The 16,242-nt window shown below is 40.6% G+C and overlaps 1 protein-coding gene across 1 annotated transcript in view; it reads right to left on the bottom strand.

The window, feature by feature from the left end:
* Nucleotides 1-9,440, bottom strand: part of Neurl4 (neuralized E3 ubiquitin protein ligase 4) — a 426,720-nt gene extending 417,280 nt beyond the window's left edge. The window contains exons 1-3 of the mRNA XM_067148903.2: nucleotides 9,282-9,440; nucleotides 8,209-8,310; nucleotides 7,977-8,090 (exon numbers count right to left, since the gene is read on the bottom strand). Of these exons, the coding sequence (XP_067005004.1) occupies nucleotides 7,977-8,090; nucleotides 8,209-8,310; nucleotides 9,282-9,440 (375 nt within the window). The remainder of the gene's footprint in view (nucleotides 1-7,976; nucleotides 8,091-8,208; nucleotides 8,311-9,281) is intronic.
* Nucleotides 9,441-16,242: the final 6,802 nt, after the last annotated feature.

Raw genomic sequence — 16,242 nt, 5'->3', positions numbered from 1 at the left:
TATGAAAAACCTATTTCTTGAAGCAGATTTATGACAGACGTGACTAGGATTGAAGCTGCTGCTTGGTCTTTAGCTATGATCACCAGATCGTCGGCAAAGCATAGGGATGTTAAAGGTACAGTGTTAGGACTCAATTGAAAACCATACATTTCTGATACTTTGATGTCTGTGAGTTCATCAAGGATGTGGTTTATACCCCAGTTAAATAAGAAAGGTGAAATGGGATCTCCTTGCATCACTCCACATTTGATGTTTATCTTATCTGTATGACCACGAGCAGTTTGAACTTGTGTTGTGTTTTCTGTGAGAAGGTTGACTAGTAACTTCTTAATGGATCTGGGTAGTATAGAGTTCTCTATTGTCGCCTTTAAGTGATTGTGTCCAATACTATTGAACGCTTTGCTGATGTCGAGGAATACTACGCAGCCTGAAATCTTTTTCATTACAGCTGTTCGTAAAATGCCATCAACAATATTCACATTAATGAAAGAGCCAGGGGTCATGACAAAACCTCTTTGGAACTGGTTCAAAGGGATGTATTCCCTTACAATTTTATCAAGGATCTTACTTAATATGCGCCGAATAATGGAGCAAATACTAATCGGTCTCCATTTGGACAGATCATTCTCTTCACCGCCTTTATGTATAAGAACAGTCCTCGCTCTCTTGGAACCTCAGGAATGAACCCACTTTCAAATATTCTTCTGATGATATGGGCTAAAATATTAGCAGCAAGTGGATCATAAACAGATTTCAATAAAACCTTATCTGGACCTGGGCTAGTGTCAATTGCTATGCTCTTGATAATAGAAAAAACTAACTCTTGAGATATTGAAATTGTATCATCTAAGGTTTCATTCGTATAATCAATATAGGAGTCTCTCATGCAATCATTAGGAGTTTCAAATCTGTTCCTAAAATATCCTTCAACAACATCTTTCTCTAGTTTCGAATTATTAGTTCTTTTGCCACTTAAAATTTTTCTAATTGCTTTCCTCCTTTGGTAAAAATATTCATATTGAGTCAGTTCATACTCGAATTTAGCCTTCCGATGTTCATGATCATTCTTAGAGGATCTCTATGGGTTACTGGAGGTTTTATACTGTCGGTTGTTATTTTTGGAAGTGCCACGTTTACGAGCTTCAATATATCTAGTAACTGGACTCTTTGGACCTGGCAGTAGGTCTGTAGTTGTGGCAAGGAAGTTTACAAAATTAGTGACTTGTTCATTGAATTCAGCATCACTCAATTCATGCTGAAAAATACCTAGCCATTTACTCAGTTCGTCGTGGTAAGGTTTATTTTTTTGCTCTCTTTGATCAGAGGTTATTTCCAACTTTGTTGACTGACCATTTTTACTAGAAATAGGATCTGCAGGTGGAATTTTAGACTGGCTGACGTATTTGAGCACCTTCAAGTACCACCGGGCCAGCTCCGTGGTGTAGGGGTAGCGTGCCTGCATCTTACCCGGAGGCCCCGGGTTCGATTCCCGGCTTGGTCAGGGATTTTTACCTGGACCTGAGGGCTGGTTCGAGGTCCACTCAGCCTACATGATTAGAATTGAGGAGCTATCTGACCGTGAGATAGCGGCCTCGGTCTAGAAAGCCAAGAATAACGGCCGAGAGGATTTGTCGTGCTGACCACACAACACCTCGTCATCTGCAGGCCTTCGAGCTGAGCAGTGATCGCTTGGTAGGCCAAGGCCCTTCAAGGGCTGTAGTGCCATAGGGTTTGGTTTTGGTTCAAATACCACCGGACTGAGCCAGGATCGAACCTGCTATGTTGGGGTCAGAAGGCCAGCGCCTCAACCATCTGAGCCACTCAGCCTGGCGCAGTTACTTTTGCCTCACTTGAATTGAAAATTTGCCATCCTGTTTTTCATTGAAGCAAGATGTTGGTAATATTGTGGGTGGTCTGGTATGGCGTGGAAAAGAAATTACCTATCAAGTTGGCCATGCGGTTAGGGTCGCTTATCTCTGAGCTTGCATTCGGGGTATAGTGGGTTCGAGCAACACTGTCGGAAGCCCTGAAGATAGTTTTCTGCGGTTTCCCATTTTCACACCAGGCCTTGTGCCTTAATTAAATCCACGGTCGCTTCCTTCCAACTCCTAGCCCTTTCTTATTCCATCGTCGCCGTAAGACCTATCTGCGTCGGTGCAACGTAAATTAAATTTGTAAATTAAAAAAATGGAAATGAATTACCTTTGTGAGAGGAAAGTAGGAATGAATTAATCTCCGTAGAGTGGCGCAAACTAACGGGGACATTTGGAACTGTTTCTCGGTAGAGGACTTGCTAGTCTCATGCAACTCCCCGAGACCGATACTGGCGAGCATGCTACCTGATGCTATGCAGGCTTAGGCTCGTCCCTGCTGAGGTACATTGCGCAGCGCTGTCCGCTAGGGAGTTGCTGTAGGAAAGCCAACTACCTGAGTTTGATTCAAAGCCAGCAGCGTTTGTTGGTCCGTTACGAAGCATTAGTACAGCAAACGACCGAAGATGGTTGATTTTAACATGCTTTCGAATACATGTTAGGTTTAACATAAAGAAATAAATGAACTGGATTAAAGCCACTATATATATATTTATTAATAATAAAGCCAAGCTTTCAGCCAAATTGCATTGGCCTTCAACAGGGCATGTGAAGTTTTGCCTCCGACAGTGAGCAAAGAAATTATCTGAAGGAACATGGAAGTCATGCCCGTACTATCCACGGTCTACCCCACTAACTGGACTCAAGGATCGTGGCGCTGTGCTGTGGTGGTTGGGAGGGAAGTTACTGATGCACCGCCCTCTGTCGACAGTTTGAGTGCGTCCCGCTGTGCCATGGTGGTGTTATGCATGTATTTCTGCAGTACGGGTGTCCATGTATTTGATAACTTGAAGCCGTCTTCCCTATTGATGTTATTTGGGCGCAGCTCTATCTCTATGGCTTCCCTCACAAGACGAGCATAGTAGTCTTTTACAGGCGCGATGACCTTCGCCTGGTCAAAGAGGATTTCATGGTCTGTACTGGAGAAATGTTCTGCTATGGCAGACTGGCTTATAGCATTCTCCGTGGAGGATGAAAGAGCTACATTCTTTACTGATCTGATGTGTTCTTTCACCCTGGTGCTAACAAGCCTTTTTGTCATGCCAACATATGAACAACCACAACCACATGGAATTTCATATACGCCCAGTGTTTCAAGACGTGGCTTCTCTTTGACTGGTCGAAACAGGGATTTGAGCTTCCGGTCTGCGGTGAAAACTAGAATTATATTGTACTTCTTAAGAATGTGCCCTATTCTGTCAGTTATACCTGCCACGTAAGGAAGGAATACTTTTTTCTTTTTGCTGTAGTCCTGGTTGGTGCTATTCAAGTTAGGCTCCTTGATCTTCACAGCTCGTGTTATGTCTCCAGATGTATAGCCGTTTATCTTCATGGATGTTGTCAGTTCTTTCACTGCACTCGAGCGGTTATCATCGTCTGCAACATTATTCACCCTAGTATATAACGTTCGAAGGAGAGCTGCTTTTTGGGAGGGGTGGTGATGTGAAGACTTACGAAGGTATCTTTCAGAATGTGTAGGTTTCTTGTACATTGCATGGCCTAGTGTACCATCGTTCTTCTTGTATACTAACACATCAAGAAAAGGTAATTTGCCTTCATTTTCGGAAGGTGGCATTTCGACATGACGTACACAAAGCAGTACAGGGAAACAACAGTATTCCAACGGAAAACCTTTTGGGTGCCTGGCGAGAGGCTAGGGTCACCTATGAGAGATGTTTGAAGTAAGGGACAGGTAAGTGATGTGTTGAGCCAATGAAACGGTAGAGCCACCGTCGATATGCCTAAGCAATGGTCTATGGAAGAGATGGCCCCAATCGAGGATATGACGAGTTAATAAAAACGATGACCCCTATTATTCAGCGAGATTCTGTGCAAGTAACATCGTAAGAAGTAGTTTTTATTTACGCGAGTGATCGTGTGGGGACTCATAAGATTTTGTTGGAAGACGCTCAGTCTGCATTTGATATACTCAAGTTTTCTAATACTGGGAGAATGGCATTTGACTTACGATTACCAAAGGGAGAGAACAGTTCCACTTAATCGTTTCAAAATGCATAGTAGCCTGCCTGTGTAAATAGTTTTCCGAGGGCATAAACTTTACAATTTCCAGTCCAGCCTTTTATAAATGGGAAATATTTGACCTAGTTATGGGAGTAGATAAGAGAAGTGGTTCCACGACTGAATGGGAACTGGTTTCACGGTCAGTGGAAATTACCCCTGGCAGGTTGATCTTGACCTAGTTTCTACATCATGAACGAGGGGATGTTTTAGACGACATCCGGAAGCTGAAGCAGCAACGGAAAATACGACATCACATTTCTACCCCTCGATGGACACAAAAGGACTGATCCAAATCTTTTCTGAAGGCAGCATCATCATCAACATGGGTGGCTAAAAAACAAGATGGGGTCGGCTGTTTCCTGAAGACAAGCGGCGATAAGTCAACGAAACATATGAGTACAGAGTTTTCATTGTAATTATGCGAGTGTGAATGTGTTTTAATGTTGCAAAAGGGGATAGGTTAGTTTTGATATTAAATTTCAGTAGATGCAGCTTTGTTTGGAAGGACTACGTCCTATTTAAAGTAAATGACAGGAAGCTTTTTAATGTAAATATAATTGTAACATAAATGTAGAGCACTTGCATGAGGTCGCAGCTTGCTTTCTTACATTTTATTCTGATTTATTTAGCTGAGTGGTTAGCGTCATTTCTTTTACGAGTCCAATCATTTGTGCGCACCCTGTACTGGGGAATTACTGAAATTTACCTCTGATAATAAGACATTTACAAAAACATACAAAAGTTGAAAGCTAGAAAAGTAGCTGGGATTGACAGGATGTTTGGGGTATATTAAAGGCAAGGGGTTGAATGAAAAATCAGGTTGTAAGTTTCACAAAGATGGTTCTTGTGTATGGGACCTTCACTAGGAATACTTAATACAAGAGCTGGAATATATTCAAAGGAAAGCACGATTTGCTCTCGATAAACTTTCCAGACTCAAGGGGACTCCTTGTCAATCCACATGCGAGAAAGGGCTACAGCCGCTGTGGTAGCAATGGTCGACATTCCACTCTTGAACCAGTTATTATTTGAAACAGCTAAGAAGTTATTCGGTTGGAAGACTGCTCCATTAGTGACCTACGGGCTAGAAATCACAGGGGAATACCTCAAAAAGTGACTTATGAAAATTAGAACATGTTAAGACAGCATACTGGAAGAGAGTCCTTTGTCATCATCGGTTTGCCCTTCCAGCGAGCCAGGTAGGGTGTTTGAAAACAAGCGTCTTCCAAAGTTGCCTATTCAAAAACATTTTGTTGTCCAAGACAGATTCCCAGTTCCATCCTCTTCTCTCTACGTCTTCCCTCAGTTGGTCCATCCATCTTCTTCTTGATCTTCCAGCTGGTCTTCTACCTGTTATTCTCTTTTCCAAATAAGCTCATGGTAACCTTGTGCTATTCATTCGTTTAACATGCCCAAACCATTTAAGTCTAGATGACCTAAGTCTTTCCTCCATCGATTCATTTAGACCTAGGTTAGATCAGATCTCATCATTTTTCACATGATCAAGTCGGGTCTTTTGGAGGGCAGTTCTAAGAAATTTCATTTCACAGCCTTGAATCCTACTACAATCCTTTGATGTTAGTGCGCAGGTTTCCAGAGAATATGTAAGGATGGGAATAAAATATGACTTGTACAGGGTCATTTTTGTTCTTTGTGGGACCTTCTTATCCCATAGTAGGTGTCTAACGATACTGTAAAAGTTAGAGCCTTTGGTTACTCTGTTTGTTATTTCTACCTCAGCTCTGTTATTACTAACCATTACGCTTCCTAAATAACTGAACTGGTGTACTACTTCAACTTGGTAGTCCTGTATTTTTATGTTGCATTCTGTATTATGTCTGCTGATTTTCAATGCTACTGTTTTTGATGGGTTCAATTTCATTCCATAATCATCAAACTTCTTACACTTCTTCAGATTATTTTGCACTCGCCCCTCTGTTTCATCCCATATTGCCACATCGTCTGCAAACACCAGAGCCTGAAGATCTTTATTACCTTTCCCTTTTAGTTCCTTTAAAATGGTATCCATAACTACTATGAATAGAAGAGGTGATAAGGCACTTCTCTGTTGTACTCCTTTGGTTGTATTGAACCATTCAGAGTGACCATCTCCAATTCTGACACACCTTTTACAATTAGTATATAGCATTTGGATCTTCCTAATAAGGTACTGCGGTACACCAAGAGTCCTTTGTATATTGAAATACCCACCATCCAGACTAGACTATGAACTAACTAGGGAACCCTTCTTTATAGAAAAGCCAAGATTTAACATGGGGCTTCCATTTATGAACTATGAAATGAGACACACAATAACACTATTTGCAGTGTATGGTTTTCACCACAAGGTGTGTAAAAACAAGAAATTCCATGAACCTACATTGAATTGCAATTGTGTATGGTGCAGGAAACATTGTACATCATGCACAAAACAAGTCATATCGGTAAGTGAACTGTGCAGTGCCTAAACTATAGAATCTCTATGCACGTTATTGATACCATTCGAATGAATGTCACATCAAATAAGCCTAAAGATATGTTCATTTGTTGACTATACTATAACAGAACTGTAATGTAGGTTCAACTCAAAGTTTTTTTTTGCTAGTTGCTTTACGTCACACCGACACAGATAGGTCTTATGGCGACGATGGGACAGGAAAGGGCTAGGAGTGGGAAGGAAGCGGCCGTGGCCTTAATTAAGGTACAGCCCCAGCATTTGCCTGGTGTGGAAATGGGAAACCATGGAAAACAATTTTCAGGGCTGCCGACAGTGGGTTCGAACCTACTATCTCCCGAATACTGGATACTGGCCGCACTTAAGCGACTGCAGCTATCGAGCTCGGTGCTCAAAGTTCTAAGAAGTGTTGTCACCTGAAACACATATTACATCCTAATTCTGTGTGCTGTATGCCAGTAAGGTCAGGACCCAGGTCTTATCTTTGTTAAACATTTGGAACCAATATGTATAAATATGACCTTAAGATTGACAATAGGCTGAAGATGCCCAAAAACAGGGCAAAACATGTACCTATGTAGTGTATACAAATAACTTAGAATTTAATCACCACAAATGGTGAATTTTATTGAATAGGTGGCTACAATAAATTTTATTCTAATAGAGTCTTAATTATTGTTATCTTCAATATGGAACAAACATGAGATTAGTTACTTGTAGAGAGGACTTTCTCTACATTACAAAGACTCAAACCTACTTTCACTCAACAATAAACAAAGAGTATCTCAACAGCTTAGCCCTAGCTAACATTCGTAAAGACATCAAAGCTGACACCGGTGAGGTTTTAGACGATTTTATAACACAAAAGCCTCGACAAATGCAGCTACAGGACTGCTCAAAAGATTGATGTTATCTGTGTGACTAAGTTGTAGGTTGATTTTTCTGTGATTTAATAATAGGTAACTGTTCAATTATATAGGCCTACTCTGTTTAACTATATATTTGCCACTAACATTATCTAAATGCAACTAACAGAATGGCCAAAGACTGAGGTTATCTGTGTGCTATATGCCAGTAATGTGTTGCTTTTTCTGTGATTTAATCATTGATGTTCTGCATTAGGTGATTATAAACTAATGTTTAACTACATGTAATATGAATATTTACTCAGTGTCTTATTATTTTATGTTTATTATTTTTTTAATGTTTGTAGTAGGCTACATGATTCTTTGGTACTGTAACATGTCCTTTCACAAAAAACCTGGTTATGCACTTGCATACTATCATTTAGCAAATATCTCGTTCTGATATCTTTAACCATTGGGGAAATATTGGGGTTGTTAGCATCAGCTGGAACACCCAGTATGGACTCTAATAATGACATATTATTGCAAAATAAACTATCTTACCTCTGATGTTCTCATAACACCAATACGATCACCTTCAGTCAATTTGTCAAGGTCAATACCATAAACTTCAACAACAGAACGACCATCTTTCAAAATTGAATTTCCAGACATAATCTGAAACAAAATTATCTTTAAAAGTTTATAATAGCTCAGTCACTGTAATGTTATTCTTGATTTAAATCATCCATAATACAGGGTATGATTAGAATTTAGTTTATATTATCCTACTTACCCATGATCCATCTCTAAGATCTGTTGCACTGGAAGGAAATTCTAAAGTTTCTGGATCACATGTTGTTACTCCTATTTCGATACTACCACTCCATGAATTAATCTATAAAATAAAAATAAAATGTTCCACATTATAACATGCACCAATACCATATGATACTGGAGAAATAATATATCTGGATAACATGCCATTCAATATAAAGGATTATAAATATTTAACAAACCAGAAAACTCTATCAAGCAAAATAGCAATGAAACCAACAGATAAGTCAGAAGTTTGTACAAATCTAGCAAATACTGTACCTCAAACTTAATTTTATGGGTAGAATAACAGTGAGCTCTACCAAGGAACAAAATCAATTAAATAAAATAATAAATTGAAATAGTGCGCTCTTGCAACATAATTTTACCCAATTCAAAAACGAAAAAGACAATAAATGAAAATAAGTCGTAAGTCAAATTTCCATCGGCCTTCTCCTTTAATGAACACTTACTAAATAAATTTGACTAGTTGGAACAACCTGAAATGCATCCAATCTACAATACCGTACTGGACATACTACAGAAAGCAACAACCCACTGTATATATCTGTCAAAATGGGCATATATGTTTTCTTGATATATTTGTATTGTTTGACAAATCTATGCAAAAGAAATGTACACACAATCACGAACATCTTACAGTGGCAAGTCGGTAACCATCTACGATTATAAACAGTGACGATTTGTACAATCTGACTTACGTCGCTAATACTAGAATAAAATAACAAGGTTTGAGGTTAAAGACAAGTACCACAACAACAATAATAACAAATTCTCCCTGGCATTTCTCCAGTAATAGTGGCGAAATGACATGAAGAACATTGGGTTATCAGCAACACAACACGCTCACCGCTCTCTCTTCCTACTGTCAGTCGTGCTTGGGATACAACAAGGAACGGGGTACACAAAGGGTTCCGAATTGTAAACAAACTACAAGCACTATAATCACGCTTTAATAAGTTTACAGCCAAATCTCGGCCCACAGAACTGTCATTGATCATTCCACCATATACTGGAATAGCTGTAAATTACCTTTTTATCAATTCTAACTTCAAATAACTGGTTATCTACTAAAGGCTCGTTGCTCAGAACCAAACCGTAATTAAATTCTGAAAAATTACGAACTGCCGTTCTACTCCCATTCGTTAAAGTTACCCTTTCCCCACACCGTCTATGAAACATTGCAGCCATTGTGATTTCGCTTCCCCCCACCATTTCGTTCAAAAGTAAATCACCTCAGCTAAAAAACATTCTTGACATTTGTCTGAGACTGTACCAGAAGTTGTCTATAAATCAAAGCCTGTCAAACCTTGGTCAAACTGTCATCGACTTTTAACTGATACCTTTCCGTTTCCAGATGAATTTATTTAAACACTTCCGCATCTGAAATAGGCTGGTCTCTCGTTTCGGTAAATTTCGAAGTAATTCCCGTCTGACAATTCTCGTAATTTCAGTGCTATACGGTAAGTTAATTCCTCTTTCAAGGATTAAACATTGTTCATTAATAGTTCGATAGATTGTTAGATAATGATCTAAGATTATTACTGGTTTGCAGTGTCAAAAAGCCTAAGATTACGGAACATTAGAGAAAGAGCACACTATTGCGGTATTCTTGTTACTTTGCAACATTACAGCTGAAAAACTTGGCTTGACAGGAAATACTTAGACTAATTTTAAGGCATGAAAGAAAGAAATATTATTACAACAATCTTTAAACTATTAATTTCTAACTTCAGTATTCCTAACTATAATAAATCGGGTGAGTTGGCTGTGCAGTTAGGGGCGCGCGGTTGTAAGCTTGCATCCGGGAGATAGTGGGATCAAATCCCACTGTCGGCAGTCCTGAAGATGGATTTCCGTGGTTACCCATTTTCATACCAGGCAAATGCTGGGGCTGTACCTTAATTAAGGCCACGGCCGCTTCCTTCCCACTTCCTTGTCTATCCATTCCAATCTCCCCCCCCCCCCCCACAAGGCCCCTGTTCAGCATAGCAGGTGAGGCCGCCTGGGCGAGGTACTGGTCATCCTCCCCAGTTGTATCCCCCGAACCAGGGTCTGAAGTTCCAGGACACTGCCCTTGAGGCGGTAGAGGTGGGATCCCTCGTTGAGTCCGAGGGATAAGCAGACCCTGGAGGATAAATACATAAAGAAGAAGAGGATTGAGTAAACGGGATCAGTCACGGAACAATGGAAAACATTCAATTTAAGTATAATTTAATGAAATGCGAAAAAACTGTACATTTACATTATGATGAATTTACAGTTTTATTACATTCGAGTTGTTATCTTTGATGAATTGGATTACTGGTTTATCTTGTTATCTACATTCGAGGATTCGATATCGCCCTCTACTATGGCTGCGCTAATACGCCTTCCCAATACAGCGATATGAGCGATATGGGCCTAGTTCCCATTTTTACCGCCGAGCGCTGCTTCTCTGGAATTGAAACACGATTGTTCATAATAGCACACGTTAAGAGTTTTGTATATTTCTGTTTAAATATATAGCCAAACACTCGATAAACATATCTGAATCACACTTTACAACTTAATAAAGAAATTCATTGAAGATAGTATCCCTCCGCAGCGGAAAAACCGTACAAAATAATGTTAACGGTAGGTAGTAAATACTGTTGAAATAAATAACTTCACACACTTTTCTGTTTTTTTTTCTTTTGTCATACGGGTCGAAGCCCACTCAGCCAGTGAATTATGAATGGAAGGGATTTTTATAGGAACTTATGTTTTAATTTATTTATTGCTCGGAGACAGGAGAGATGGATTCGTCTTCTCATCATAAGGCCTATGAGGACATCCAGTGGTACGCGTGACTAGGCCGTGGATCAGAAGAAGGTAGGAGTGTTGTACTACTATATGGTAAGTTCTATGCTAGGTGAAGGACTTAAGGCCGGTCTCCACTGATTAACATTTAACAATAACATGTTAAATGTTAAAAGTGTTAAATGTTAACTGGTGAGACCATCAACATGTTAAATGTTAAATGTCAAAAACTGTTTCATTTAACATTGTGTCCACACTTAATAAACATGTTAAACTTGACATCCTTTGTTTATATACAGGTAGTTCATCATATCAATTTATGGTAATACATTTAGATGGTGTCTAGTATTTTTAAATAAGGACAATGGACTCAGATGAAGAGGAATTGGCCTTTGTTATTGCCACTGTTGCTTCTTATTATGATTTAGAAATGCAGTTTTATTAGGCACATTTCCTCCCCTCACTCTGCTCATTGCTTCAAAAGCAAACCACTTTGAAGTATAAACTTCGTCCGCTCCCGACTACCGAATTTTCTGAACTTTCTGCAATTTTCGACTGTACTGGGAGCGGAGGGACGCTAGGTTTTTTTTAAGTATAGTTCAGAGAGAACGACACATGTGCGTGTAGGCCTACTGTATATGTAGCTTATAACAAAGAGGACTGTTGCGGAGTGTTGTAATTATAATCCTACTTCATGAGGAGCACGTTGTTTGCGTCGTTTAGGTTATGTGTTGGCATGGAAACATCATGGCAGTTGCCGAAGCTGTGCCGACAACGCACGAACAACGAATTGACTTGACATGTTTTCCACTTGGAGCGGAAAACACGCCAACATGTTAAAAGTGTTAACTCAACATTCTGAGTAAACATGCAAAGTCAATTGTAAGACACAATCACAATATACATGTCAACTGTAACATGTTAAATTTAACATGTTGGTGTTAAATGTTAATCAGTGGAGACCGGCCTTTAGATTCGCAGTCCAATGTCAGAAAGAAATGCATATAACTCAAAGTAAGCAGATTGATCACTTTTGTGGAGAATTGACGAAAGAATAGGGGGTAATTGGTAGGAATCCCAATGCCAATAAATTTTGAAGTAGGCAAGTAGTGCGTATAAAGTGGTGTGGACATCCAAAGAATATATGATTAAGATCGGCAACTGTATCAGCTGAACATGAACAGAAGGGAGATCGTAGTACTTGGATTTTGTGTAGATGCTGAGGGAAACAACCATGATGAAACTTCATTCTTGCGATTGCTCTGATGAATTGACGCGAATAGGGACGCTGATGGTGCCAAAGAACGTTTGGAATATCTGGATGGATAGTGGCATAGTGTTTTCAGCGTTGTTGGGAGGTATCATGCCACTCGTTGTTCCACGCCGTCAATTGCCGTCGACGAAGCAAGGAGGTGTAATCCGATGCTGGAACTGTCGTGTAGGTCTGTTGGCCTTCAGTGGCAGCAGATCGTGCTGCTTTGTCTGCTAGCTCATTGCCTGGGATTCCTACATGGGCTTTTACCCACACAAATGAAACGTTCTTCCCCTGTGTCTCAAGTCGATGTACCTGTGCAATAATCTCGTGTACGAGAATCAAGGATGATGTCCGTGAGTTAATGGTTTGTAGACTATGCAGTGCTGATCTAGAATCAGACAACACCACAATAAACCGCTCAGGAAGATTTGCAGCGTATTCGAGGGCCCCCAAAGTGGCTGTAAGCTCAGCCGTAAATATAAATGCTGTCGGAGGTAGCTTGAATTTACCACAACCGGCGGATTGAACAAAGATATTGGCGCTACCCACTGTATTGCAGTCCTTTGATCCATCTGTGTAGATGTGTCGGGCGTGTGGCCATTCTGCCAGATAACGTTTCAGGCTGACATCGTTACAGTTCACAGTGATCTCAAATGATGTTTCTAGTCGAATATCCAGTTTCATAATAGTAGTTTCAAAAGAACAGTTAAAACTGGGATGGGTATCTGTAGTGCTTATAATACGTCTGCAACCACTGAGATTGGTAAATTCATCCACTAGGATCGGTTGACGTTTCTTTCTCCAGTAGCGTGAAGTCAGTACTAGGGTAGTCAGCTTGGATATCTCGTGAAGTATTGGAGACTTCCTGTATTGAAAAAGTTTGAAAATATATTTCCCCGCTAGATACTGCCTTCGTAGATGGAGAGGAGGTTCGAGTGTTTCAAGTAGCAGAGCATTTGTAGGTGTAGTCTGCATTGCTCCTATGCAGAGTCTAAGGGCCTTATACTGACATATGTCTAGTTTAGTTAACAATGTTTTGGAAGCCGTAGCAAAGCATCCACTTCCATAATCCAGGAGAGATCGAATCAAAGTTCTGTACAGTTGCAGCGCAATTTTCGGGTCACAGCCCCACCAAGAGCCGCTAATGGCTCGTAAGATATTGACTGAAATATCACACTTACGGAGCACTTGATGAATGTGTGGAGACCATGTCAATTTGTGATCGATGAGAAGTCCTAGATAAGGCACCACCACCTTGTAGGGAAATAAGTAGGAACCCAGATGAATCGTGTCCAGTGGGGGTCTCGAATGTCATTCGAGGACCAATTGTCGTGCCATTGTGAAACATGATGAGAGGTCTATCTTGTAGAAGGCAACTGAGGTACCCAATAAAGTCCTCTGGGAGATGTAGGAAGCGTAATTTGTCTTCTAAGACGTGAATAAGCACGCTGTCATACGCAGAAGGCAGATCAGTGTACAATGCCACAACGTAATTGTTATTGCTCAGACCAAGTTGGATGTCTGTAATTAGATGTACAAGTGTATGCTTAATCATCCTTTCCATAGTCTTGTACAAGCAGGACATCAAGGACAGTGAGCGATAGGATGAAGACAGTCGTGGATTTTTCCCATTGTTCAATAAAGGTACCAGACGAATAAGTTTAAATGACGGCGGATGCACTCTTTGAAACCACATCCTGTTCATCAGCTTAAGTAGTTTCTTATGTCCATCACTAGACATGTTGAGTAACATTGGGTAATGGATGTTATCTGGGCCTGGGGAAGTATTATTACTCGTTTTCAAGGCTTTAATAAGTTCGTGAAATTCAAATGGACGAAGTAGTGGATGGAAATTATCTTCATGGCCATTGCGTGGTAAATAACCTATATGAGCTGGAGGAGGGGCCATTTTTCTCAGGATGTCCTCTTTTATTGGTATCGTACATGAAGATGTAAACTGAGGGCAGTTCTGTGAGTTTCGGAAACGACGAACATTCCGCCACATCGTAGCAGGAGAGATAGATGAGTTAAGAGAAGTACGATATTGGCGCCAACCCTGACGCTTTTTAAGCTTGAATAAGCGTTTTGCTTTTGCTTGAGTTTGTTGTACGGTGAGGAAACTAGCTTCAGAAGCATCCTGCTTATAATGATGGTGTGCCACACGCCTGTCATGCAGCGCAGCTTGAAATTCGTTATCCCACCAGGGAGTTGGAGGTCGTTTGCTGTATGCATATGGTCTGTTTTGTGGAATTGTAAGGCACGCTGCTCGATTAATGGAATCGCAGAATGTATCGTAGTCTCTGACAATGTCATTCGTTTCGTGGTATTCTTCCAGGATGAGATCTATTGTCTCCTTGTAACTTGCCCAGTCAGCTTGTCGAATTTTCCAACGATATGTTGGGTATGAGGAATGGTTGATGCATTAGTCGATGTTAATAATATTGGAAGGTGGTCGGATCCTAGAGTGTCGTGTAGAACATGCCAGGAGAAGTCGAGTGCTATTGAAGGAGATGCAAAAGTAACATCTACTGCCGAAGGAGCTTGATTAGGTCGGGAAATTCGGGTAGGGGACCCATCATTCAGTAGCACTAAGCTTTCTTCTTCAGCTACACCCATGAGTTGTTTTCCATGTGAGTCAGTAGAAGAACTTCCCCAATTCAAGTGGTGTGAGTTGAAGACTCCGAAGATAAGTACAGGCTGTCAAAGTTGGGAAAAGAGTCGACGCAGTTCGTGTACAGATACCAGTTGGTTAGGTGATCGGTATACGGAAACAATAGTTAACTGTGAACCCCTGTAGTTAACCTTGATGGTACATGTTTTCAATTTAGACCCCCGAAGATTAAGAGTTACTTGATCATAAATGATGTTCTTCTGGAGGAGAATTCCAACCCCTCCATAACCATCACCACGATCACTTCTTATAAAATTGTAGCCTGGAAGCTGAAAGGGGGTAGTATCCTTCAGCCAGGTCTCACTAAGTACACACATTGAAACGGGGTAATCTGAAGGCTAAGTTTATGCGCTCGTATTGAGTGACAGTTCCACTGTATTATTTTATTAAGTTGATGTGCGGTATCCATGGTTATTCTGATTCAAAAGTGATGAAATAACGTCACTTATATGAGAGGGATCAATTTCCGAGGAGGCCGTGGTTTTAAGCGTCAAAATAAACTGGACAATGTTTTCAAGCAGTGGAGTTGTAGGTAGAGCCTGTGGTGTTGTTTGAGGCTGTTGACTTGGTTGAACTTGTTGTGTAGGGTATATAGGTCCAGTGGAGTTGGCAGGAGTACGCTGTCCATTGTAGTATGTTTTCGACTGGTTGTAAACTGGAACTCTAGACTTTGGGGCGGAAGGACGTTTGGGTGTAAAACGAGAGGACACCTTAGAGGTACTAGGGAAAGAAGAGTGGGAAAGGTTATTGGTGGGAAGTGGCCCAGGTACAGGGAAAGGAAGGGATAGAAATTCCTTGTGATACGATGTACTTCCTGGAGGAGTGTTATTTTGCAACACAGTATTAGCATATTTGCTTGTAGTTTCCATTTCGAGTGCTTGCTCAATGGTGATATTTAAATGGGCCATATTATATTTAATCCTACGCTGTCGTTCGTATTCTGGACAGGATCGATCATCTGCACGATGAGGACCAGAGCAATAAGCGGATCTGGAGTAAGGCAATCTGCAGTGATGTGACTGTCGCCGCAACATGCACAGCGTGCTTTGCTACGACACTGTTTATTTACGTGGCCGTATTTAAGACATTGGTAGCAAAGGGTTACATTCTGGACGGAAGGTTCTACACCACACCGAGTGTTAAATATATACACGTAAGGAGGTAAAGTGCGACCTTCAAATACAACACGCAACAGTTGCCGAGGCACTAGTACAGTCTGTCCGTCTCGCACAAGTTTACGGTGAAAGCGATGTACTTACTGACTGAATTTCTGAAAGTAATTCTTC

The sequence above is a fragment of the Anabrus simplex genome, chromosome 6 (assembly GCF_040414725.1).
Source record: "Anabrus simplex isolate iqAnaSimp1 chromosome 6, ASM4041472v1, whole genome shotgun sequence".
Classification (NCBI taxonomy): Eukaryota; Metazoa; Arthropoda; class Insecta; order Orthoptera; family Tettigoniidae; genus Anabrus; species Anabrus simplex.
The sequence above is the reverse complement of the archived record's forward strand: the minus strand, read 5'-3'. Positions and strand labels throughout refer to the sequence as shown.